General features: G+C 33.1%; 1 protein-coding gene across 7 annotated transcripts in view; it reads right to left on the bottom strand.

Annotated features, from left to right (window-relative positions):
* Positions 1-820: 820 nt before the first annotated feature.
* The window catches only part of Gtdc1 (glycosyltransferase like domain containing 1), a 364,166-nt gene continuing 353,638 nt past the window's right edge, over positions 821-11,348 (bottom strand). For all 7 annotated transcript variants that reach the window (XM_048345534.1, XM_048345535.1, XM_048345530.1 and 4 more), the window contains 3 exons: positions 7,860-7,930; positions 7,062-7,153; positions 821-2,240 (listed from right to left, as the gene is read on the bottom strand). In XM_048345534.1, the coding sequence (XP_048201491.1) occupies positions 2,157-2,240; positions 7,062-7,153; positions 7,860-7,930 (247 nt within the window). In that variant the 3' untranslated portion in view covers positions 821-2,156. The remainder of the gene's footprint in view (positions 2,241-7,061; positions 7,154-7,859; positions 7,931-11,348) is intronic.

The raw sequence follows: 11,348 nt of genomic DNA, 5'->3' as shown, positions 1-11,348 counted from the left end.
ACATTTATAAAACTCTTTATTGTTTAAATGCATTAATACCAAATTGGAAGGTATAATTTTCATATATCATGAGATATATGGAAGGGAATTATGGATAGAGCTAGAGAAAAAACTTAATTTGAATGTATAGGTATGGGGGGAAAACCTATGTAGAGGTCACATTCATTATTACACTTGTCCCAAACCAGGATTATATTGACATGTTTTGAATGTACTCTCTGAACAATATTTACTTTTCCTCCACCAGTGGGTAAGGAAACATATGGATAGTTGTGCATATGGGATCTTTATCTATCATAATATTTTCAAGATAAAATGTACACAAGGCATTGTTTCTTGGCTACAAGATCCATCTTGTTAGAGGGCATAAAGTACAACCTTACCCAAGAGAAGTATCTATGAGCTTCTTATTCATATTTATATATCTTCAGTTGGCTCAGAAATGGAGCACCTCTGCCAGATTACAAGAGGCTGGTGGTGTGGTGGTCCGTCACATACTATGGATGTCATACTGGATGTGGAGAGGAATCTGTTCAAAGACTAAGCATGCTATTTCTGCTTTTTCCTCTATTGAAATCTCAGGCCTCATGGACTGAACAACTTTCACTGTTTTTCAAGAATGCCTCTATCCTGGAGGATATGCCCTGCTCCCTATGTTTTGTCTGTTTCTTGCTTTTGCTACATATTACATGGATTCTTTTGGACTTGGGTGCCATTGCCTGCCCCGTCTTGTATTCTTGCCAGAATACTCACTATTCTGGCATCCTAAGAGCCAGGATTGGCCCTTAGCTGGCCGTCTCTCCCTGGTGGGTCCTGGTGGTGCAGTGCATAGAAGGTATTTATTTCAAAAGCTAGGGAAGTTACAATTTACCTGTCAGTAAACAGAAGATGGTTTATCAACAGACTTTACCTTAATGACTACAAATGTTTACCTCCTGCTTTTCCAGAATGCAAAGAAAATCTTGGAAGTGTCATATTATCTTACAAACATTTGCAAAACAGATCCATGTTCATCGAGAAAAGAAACAATAGTATTCGTTGTCCCTGACAAGGAAAATGTTCAGTGAGAAATATAAAGAGAGATGCACATACGTCTATGTAAATAAATATGCTAATTAAACACTGCAGTGGGCACTTTATTAAAACATTTATTTTAAAATATAGCCATTTAAAACATTTTTATACCAACAAATACATTAGTTTGACTATCAGAATCATGAGTGATGTATTTCTTAAAGATTGTATTTGTAGCTAGATGCAAATATTTTTGAAGAATATTTTAATCAAATTGATGGTTCTGTTAGAAGTATTTTGATTTCTCTATTTTGACTCCTGGAAAAAATTAAAACAAATATCTCAGTGTTCATTTTAGGGGTGAAAGGGCTCCGCTAACTGTATCTGTCATGTTTGCTGGAATTACAGCTGTTTATCTTGCAACTTTCTTTAAGATTAATTAAATGCAAATGTAACCCTGTGAATCATGGGAATACCTGCCAGAGTTCTATTAATACCTTCACTTAAAAACTTCCATGCCAGAGAGTCATTAATTTGCTGAAGGAAAAATGCTAAAGCAGCCCTTTGCCCACATTTTTGAGGTGGCTGCCCAATTAGTTGGGGCACATTCAGAGCCTGCATTAAGACCCTGTGGCCCTTTGAGGACACAAGAAGACTCCGATGATAACCTGGCAAATCAGGTAGAAACCCAGCCAAGTGTGAGTGTTTGAAGCTGCAGTTTGGCTGCCATCGTGTCAGCAAAAAGAAAGAATTCAGGCACCATGTCATCCAGTACAAAGGATAAAAACGGATTCAACCGGAAATTCAATGTGGCACCACATATGGGATACATGAGTGCGGTTATACAACAGGCCACATATTTTTTTTTGAACAGTCTCCTACATGTGATGCCGAGGACATGTGTAACCATCATAACGTCTCCAGGAATCTGCATTTAATTTGAGTTGGGGTGGTGGCAGGGATTGGAGATCTGAAGCTGCCACAGGTTTGTGGCAGATGGCTCTGTGTCAGCTATGACAAGCAGCCAGGCTCAGCTTCCTCTGCAGATTTTCTTTTCTCTCTGATCAGGTAAATATGGGCACACTCTGGAAAGTTCTTCAGATTCTGCCTTAGGCTGCAAGTTTGTGACTTAGCCCCATCTGTCACAAATCTTCCTTAGGTTCTCCTGTAAGCAGAGACCTGAATTTACCATGTAGGGCTGCCCAAGAAAACGGAGCCATTTCACCCTGTAAAAAGGGGGAAGGAGGGAAGAGAAAACAATGAAGAAGCATGAACCACTGAAACATGAGAGTAGGCTAAAAATTCATACTGCAAATTTGCATCACTTATATCTCAAAAAGCCACCAACTAAGTGGTTCTTGAGTTCCATCACCTCAGGAAATCTCAGTTTCTGATTGGCTTAAAGTGTCCCTATTAACTATAGGAAAAAGCTACTATCATTTTTCACAAATGAATACATTCTTCTGTGCATGTGTTTCCTAGTTTATGTTATGGATGATTGCTACTAGAAGCTCATCATCCAACTTTTAACTTTCATAAACATGAGAAACACAATATTTTTAAAACATGTTTTTGCTAATGTGAATTTTACTTTTAAGCAGTAAAGACACATGATAAATGCCATTTCTATTACATAGAATTTATACAGTGCTTTACATTTACAAATGGGTTTATATTCATTACTTCATTATAGCACTACCTCAGGGGGGGAAAATACTATTACTATTGAAAAAAGAACAACTTCTAGATTTGTAGATGAATCATACAGAGGCCAAGAAACCACCCAGAGCCAGGATGCAAGTGAAGAGCAGAGAAAAAGACAGAAAAACAAAACAAAACAAAACAAAAACAAAAACAAACTGATCTAAAATCTAACGAAGCCTACCTATTGTACTAAGAGTTTCTTCCTTTTATTTTATTTGGACAGATCAAAGGAAAATCAACATAAATAAAAATCCAGGGAGGAGAAATAAAAAAGGAAGGGAGAAAGAGAATGAGAGGAAAGGAGGCAGAATATGTGTGTGTGTGTATACATACATGTATATATTCTCTCTCACTCTCTCTCTCTCTCTCTCTATATATATATATATGTACGGGAGGAAAAGTTTGAGAGTGAGAATTTGCCTTCAATTTTGCTGGTACAATTGAGAGATTTTTAGTCCTAAAAATGTCACAAGCCCATAAGTTTTCATTTCAATGAGGAAATAAGGACTTTTGAGTGTTGATACCAGTGAACAACACTTTGTTCACATCTAGATTGTAGGCTTTTTTTTTAAAAGAGGACTCTAAAGCAACTCATTTCTTCAAAGAAACTTAAAGTCGCTTGGCTGTGGTTCGGATAGATGTAGCCTGACATAATTAAGACAACCACAAATGGCTTTTCTGGGCATTTCATTGGAATTATGAGCTTAATAATTGTTTGGAATTAGTTTTAGGCAGAAATCTGAAAATTCTTTTCTCTTCCAAATTACAGAAGATTATAAAGTTCTCTGGCCTGTTGCAATACTTGAAGAGGAAAACAAACTGAAAATCAAGCTATCATCTGAAAAACCTTTAAAGAAAACTATAGGTCATTCTCCAAAAGCAAATGAGAAACTATCATTTCAATCCATTTTTGCCACACAGAGTATTTGTAAATAAGAGAAAAGGGTAAATGGGGTGGGAATAAAATCCTTCTGTTACTCCAGGTGAGGTCTATTATCTCATAGAAATGCTCCATTTGTACATATTCTAGCTCTGTTTTCAACACTAGTAACAGAGGACTGTGGGCTCTTTTTGTTAACAATTAAAAATAAAATGATTAAAGACTGTCTGAAAGAATTAAGCTCACTCAAAGAACTGGTGAACATTTTCAAGAGGTAAAAATCACACAGTAAATAAGGGACAAAAATTGACAACTTTGTGATAAAGACAGACTTGCTTGGGGTTGAAAGGAATAAACTATTCGTAGTGTAGAGGTCAGTCCATGACTTCTAAAAGGTGTATTCTAGGAAGGTGCAGCAGTTTAAAACAGTGGATAAAGTGCAAATGATTGTTTCTATGCAACTAGGTAGTTGACACATGTATCTAACAGGGAAAAGGACATACCTTAAAAGTTTTAAGAAAATTAGAATTTAAGTTTTCAAGAAGTGATTTTAGATTTTTAAGATTAAGAGACATTTAACTTGTGCATACATTGGATTTCTTTAAAGATATTAAGAAAAATGTGTGTGTGAGAAAAAAAGAGACAGAGAGACAGAGACAGAGATAGAGGAAGACAGAGAAAGCACAGACAAGAGTGGACTCTTGAATACACACAAATTTATATGTGTTAGTACTGAAATCATTTCAGGTGAGAAAGCATGGACACAGAATTCTGTAGTAAAAAGAGTCACTTTAAGAAAAAAAAATCTGTTTCTGCTTTTTAGTAACTAGCATTCTGTTTCAAATCCTGCTTCAAGTTATAGCCCCCAAGAAATCGTCATATTGAAAGTATAATGTCTCATGTAAGAAGAAAGCCAAGTGTTAGTAGCCTTATTCCAGTCATTAAATTTCTAAGTGTGAATCCATATGAAAAAGTCTATCCTAAAGTGAACTCTGTATGAAAAGGAGTTGAAATGATTTTAAAATGTAAACTTTTAACAACAAAAAAGAATAAGGTGTAAAATTGTAAAACAAACAAAGAATTCAGTGATATTCAATACTTTTAGATCTTAGAAGCATATGCTATATAAAAGCTAAACAGCACTGTCCAATGGAATAAATCTTACAAAAGCCTCATATTCTCTTTGCAGAATGCACCAAAGATCCTCTGCAAATGTATTAAAAAAAAAAAGAGGCAAAAAGCTACTTTGGAGAAAATAATTATCTCGTGTAGGGAAAGCAAGTGTTACAATGCACATGTGTATTTTTACAAAACATAAGGTGAAAAAATTATAATTTATTGTATCTTTAGAAGACATTATTTTGTTTTGAATGTAATTTTTTATATAAAAAAAACAAGCCAATTTTGCTCCTTCCTATAATTTTTAACTCCTCACCTTGCGGAATGGCAGTTTCTCCTATTAACTGCATGATAAAGCTCTTAACCACTTATAATGTTGCACTAATTTCTTTGATTTTAGATTAACTTTTGGATACAAAAATCACCAAGATCTCTGAATGAGAACATACATGAAAGCATTTACAGATTCATATTTAAAAATCTATGGTAAAATTCTTAAATTATGCATAATAAACTTTTCTAAATGCTTATGCATGATTACTAATTTATAAAACATGAAGATGAGGGATTTTCTGATGTACGACCTAAAAATATATGCATGTACCAGCATGTAATAACTCAATGAAGTAATGTTTAAAGCATAGGTATATTTTAAGTTATACGAGGAAGAATTTTGTATATTAACATCATAGCATTAGGCAAACATTCTCCCAGAATTTTTTCAGTAGTTGTTTGTAAAATAAGGACAAGTATGTTATGGCAGTAACTATATTAAAATATTTCAACAGGAGAACTTTATTTTCTCACTAGAGACAACTTGTTGCAGTAACTTTTGAAATGGTTAAAAATTCACAGATGTTGAATGAAAGAGTTAATAAGGCCTAGCCTTAAGCAACACTTAAAAAAACAAAACTGATAAATTTTGATGGTGGAAATACAATTGTAAATACTTCACTAAAAATTCACTGGAAACAAAAACGTATCAAATATTTTTTTTTTTTTTTGAAAATAGATTCTGGTTATGTGTAGGAAATGCATCAATTAATACTGACTAGATTTCTTTAATTTTCATAATCACTTACTTGAACTATCTCATGGGAAACTATGCAATGTGTGTTTTATACAAACAAAACTGCTATTGAACTTTGAAAATGAGGAAACACTGGGGTAAACCTTGGAGGCCTACATTCTCTGTGAGATGTCTTGTGTAGACGATACAATGGGATTGACTCACAGAGTGATCCTGAAGCCTGGAAGTGTGCAGTCAGCATTTTAAACTATTATGAGCTACCTTCTGAACCATTGCCAAGTTAATAGACAATGAAAGATAATGAGCTTGAAATTGGGTGTTAAATTGCATTTTTGGTCTATCCCTTTTTCTTGAAGTTTAACTGTTTCCTGGAGAAACAAAGTCATGTTTTGATGTATCACTATGTAAATATGTATTTTAGGCCATGATGAAAGAGAAATAAAAGGAAGAGAACTGTACTTCATGCAGGTTATATAATAACATAGGAGAATTAAAATGTTAGATTATAAAACTCCTAGATTGTAAACTATACTGAATTTATGCAAAATGAAGATGTTATATTCAAAGAATATAAAGGGATATTATTCATGGCCTAGAGCCACCTTTGAAACTCATAAACAAGATTTATCCTACTTCAATTACCTTGAGCTATAGTAGGGCCTCTTTGTGTGGCTATTTAAACAATGTAAAATTTTTTATTCATATAAGGGGCAGGATAACGAAGAAGGGGGATGCTATTTATATATAGTATTTTCCTATTCCTTTTGCCACTCACAGATGAGACTGACAGTCTTAATTCTAAAGAAATTGAGGAATTTTACGTCATGTTATTAAACAAGACCAGAGAAATATTCGACTTTTGAAAGTCATCTTTATAGTAGTTCAAAAAGGAAAACCAAACTTCACTAATGTCATTCACCTGAATTTTTGAGGACTAAAGATTTCATTATGATGGGAAGAAAGGCTTGTTCTCATTAGTATAATTGTAGAATCGGTCCTTTACTTGCTCTTAAACTAATGAGTTAATCCAGGTTCATTTTTATAAGCCTCTTGAGGCTAACTGTAAAGGACAGTCATCTTAGAAAACAATAAATTTAAAAAAAGCATGTACTGTGCATTAAGTGCACGTATTTCATAAGACCTAGGTTAATACAACTGGCATCCAGTTTAATTAATCCTTGTTAGTGTAACAACTAATATCCCTCCCTAGCATGTTTCCTTTAAACATTAGTGTGTTAATTAAATTTTTTTAAAGATTTTTCTTTGTATTTCAATATGGTATTTAGGCCATGTAAATCTCTTCTCAATAACTACCTTATAGAGATGTTTCCTTACAATATCTGGTCTCTTGCAGAAATTCTGGAGTCTTTTTGAAAGCTGTTCAGGTGTAGAATACAGATATTCAGCTGCAGGAAAAACAGATACATTTTTAATGAAACAAAAACCTCAAAGCACACACTCGATATTAGTCACTTTACTAATTAAAAATGCATATTGCTCTGTGCCGCCTCGTGTTTTACATTATTTAAGCATGATTTTATAAGGTTACCTCAGCTCACAAGGATGTTTAATGCTAAATAAGACTGTGTAGTTGTGCTGTTTAGACATCTCCTCTGGGTGATTAAAATACATTATTCTAATGTAACACAATGCATATGTGATATATTTAGTGATGAGGATTTTTTCAAAGAACTAGTACTATAGCCGTATGTACCCTGTACAACAGTTGCATATTATTAACTAATCAATTGTTTAAATAATTTGGTGTGACTTTCAGTCCTTGTTTTTTTTTTGTGTGTATATCATTAAAAAAAATCTGTAAGCAATGTAGCTACACTGACCTGCCTATAAAAATCTATCATTATGGGATGTGTATGCTAACAATGAAGAAGGCTATTTGAAAACTTGCTTTTTTGTTATCTAAAAAGAACAGATGGTAAATATAAGCTTACTCTAATGTATTAAAACACATAAAATTTTCCTTAACACTAACATGTTGACTTGCCAAATAAACAATTGCTCCTGCCTAAGTTTATTTTCAAACTTTCTAAATTAGCATGAATCATGTATTTAATAATCACAACAAAGACGAAAGCACATTAAAGCAGCTACCTGGAAATATTTCGGGATAAACCAAATCTTTGGGACAAAGTGGGTAACAACCACAGTATACAGCTTCCAACCTACAGAAATTTCAGAAAGAAGACACAAATATATTAAAAAGTCATTAGCATTGTAGACAGAAAGTGGTTTTATTTGTCTAAGCTAACAGTGTGAGCTCAGAGTTAACTGGGACAAAATAGAAGGTCGGCAGTACAATCCTAAAAGCCAAAGTTGCTCTTTTAAAAGATTTTATTGATCATATACAAATTTCATAGAACAGAACCAACAGCATATGTTTTGTTCACTGAATTAATCAAAGCTCAGCGCTGTATTTTTTTTTGTTTTTAAAATACTGTTTAACACATTTTATAATCAGCAGATAAACACATCTAGCAACATGGTAAAGTATGGACAGCTTTTCTTAATAATGCTGCAAAGATTCAGAATGTTCACTTAAAATGTTTAAATAAAATAGCAATTACTTAACTTTAGCATTGAAGCCATAGAAATGATCGAGACACTTTTAAAACAGCAGAAAAAAATTACAAGCTGTTGTGATAGGGTATATTTCATTTTAAGCTCATGCTTTGAAACAATTTGTAATTATACAAAATGTAACTTTTCTTTGTTCACAAAGAAACTCATGAAGATTTTTATTTTATTTTTTTTTTACCAAAAATTCAACCACACTTTCTTTCCATGTTATCAAGAAAACATAATTGTATTTATTAAGTAAATAAGCACCAAAGTTTTGCATTGTCAGGTTTCTCCACAGACACCTATGGAAAGTTTCTGTACATGACTATGGGAAGGGTTAAGTAGAAAAAAGGTACTGCCTTAGGACCACATAATAGCTATTGATCTGACATGTAATAAATGTTAAAGATATCACTGCTATTTCCGCTGGCTACAAATTATGCAGTGAAATTCAAAACACTCTTTTATAATATGTTTATTTGATGAGAAACTTTGAATTGCATCCAAAATGTTGACCAAAGGCAGAATTTATTTTGAACTGAAGATTTTTTTCAGCCCAAGAATTAATTTGAAGTCATGTCAATGTTTACCTTGTTTATTTACAGTGACAAAGTACATGAAATTTAAACTGTTTATACGTAGGTGGTGTTTTCTGTATTTTATCACCCTATACAAATTAGTTTAAAGGCAAAGTATTTACTTTGAGCTGCAAAATCTAAAGATATACTGGGTTCAAAGTTTTGATTGAGAATTAAGAGAATCACAAGATAAGAACAGTAGCAGAAAGGCAAAAGCCCTACGTACAAAATTAGTTTCAGAATCCAAATTAATAGCTAATATTTTTCCTACATATGTGGCAAAGAAATTTGTAACATTTATTTAATCCACACTGTACTGTACTGTAAAAGATTAAGAAAACTTTTTTAGCATATAAACCCGCAATATTCTTTATGAACCACAAGAAAATATGCACTTTATCCAAAAAACATTCAGTTTTTAAACACCATGCCAACAGAAAAGCAAATGCACAGGAACATTCTCTTGTAATTACATAAAATCAAGAGTGAAGTCACGGGCATTTCAGAGAGTACACATGTTATCTGTTTCTTAATAATGGATTTGAATTGGAGTATTCTGTTCCTTGAAAAAAAAAATCACAGTCCAAATTACATTTTGATTCATTATACGAGTAGTTACCATGCCATGTCCAAAAAACCTTTGCTAATTAAAATACCCCACACTCAGATGAGGATAGAATTATTGGATGTAGGAAGAAAAAAATTATAAATTTTGGATTTAAACTTTCAGTTGTAAATTATTTATAGGTATATTTCTAATTCATCAGAAACAACGACTATTTCATTTGCATGTATTTTTCGACTTGTCAAAAGTAGAAATCTTATTATATACATTATTTAGATGAGAACCATGATTTACAATACATGAACAAAGCTGTAATATCTTAAACAAAATTTATACATCCGTTTTCATACAGTTCTCATATTTTGTTATTTTGAAAAATATATCATCTCATGGCCATAATACAATTATTCATCATTTCGATCCTTATGCACTATCAGTTAAATAATAAATAGGGTTCCAATTGATCTATTGTTAAAATGACTAGTAAATGACCTTTTTATTCCAATTAACAAATCATCTGCTAAATCTATGAATCTTAATATTCAGATCTATTCACTTCAATTCATACAATTTATCTGCAAATAGTTGTTGGGCTTTTGATTCTAAATATAATTAGCTGATAATTTTGCTTGGCTGAATTACTTTTCTGGAGGGCCTGCAAAGCTCTCAGTCGCATTATCTAGCAATAATGAATCTGATAGGTGAAATTTTTTACTGTAATGAGGATGAGACACAGTTGTGACACCTGAGTCTACTAATAACAGAAGACTGCTAATTATCGACAGCACTTTTTTGTGTGATGCAAGGAGAAAAAAAATCCCTCATTATTAAAAAATAAAAAGTTACAATTATAAGTGACACCGGAGGAGAGTAAATAAAATAGAGTGATTAAAACATTGCTGCTTTAAGGGTGTTTTTAATTAAGTGGAAATGCTAATGTTGTCATACTTAGCAGATGGGATTAAAATTAGTTATTGTAAGTAACTCATATTTTATGTTATGGTTTCCACAGCATGTCTACAAGATCTAAGAAAGTGATACATTCCATAAGACATTTTAAAAATGAAATTCTCATACTCTTTACAACTCATAATAATGAACATCATGAATAAACTATTGAAAAAAATCCTGCCAGGGATTTTACCATAGTGACTTAACTAGCAAGGAATGTAACCATAATGTACCGGACTGTTCCAGTCTCACTTATGGTATGCCTTTTGCTTTGCTGATTGTTGCATTCCCTATTTCATTCACACTCAACAAAAACAAAAGTTTGGGACTTGGGCATTCAGCCAACATCAAATGTGGTGGCAAGAAGGTAGGGCCTGGATATAAGGAAAGATCATGACCACCCACTAAGGTGATGTTCTAAACTAAAACAGAGGATGCATCATGTAACTGCAGATAAAAACCTAATTGCACACTTTCTCCTACTTTATTTGTGTAAAATTTTCCATCTGCTACATCTAAAGATGTCTAAACTGTTAGTATCAAACCTGCATTCAGCTGCCAGCTGTGCACATTAAGGATTGCAAAACACTAAGTAAATGAGCCAGCGTGAAGCCGAGTGGTAGTGGTCCATCTGCCCAGGGCTGTGGGGAGGGACCCTAGTACCTGGTCCTTTTCAGAAGCCTTTCTTTGCTTCAGTGGGTAAGAAAGAAAATTAGCCACATTTCTAAGTGTCTCCATTTACAATACCCACTTCATCTGCATTTTCGTGGATAACTTCTGTACATTCAATGAGTATTCTTCTAGAGCAACTTAATAGAATTCTTCTCTTTTTGAAAAGTTCTTCAGATACACTTTAATAAGGCCTATTTAGGAATTGTCGTTAGGCGTTTAGATCACAAGTCTCTATAAGCACATTTTTGTGGTTTT

The sequence above is a fragment of the Perognathus longimembris genome, chromosome 4 (genome assembly GCF_023159225.1).
Source record: "Perognathus longimembris pacificus isolate PPM17 chromosome 4, ASM2315922v1, whole genome shotgun sequence".
Classification (NCBI taxonomy): Eukaryota; Metazoa; Chordata; class Mammalia; order Rodentia; family Heteromyidae; genus Perognathus; species Perognathus longimembris.
This window is presented reverse-complemented; position numbering and strand designations above follow the sequence as displayed.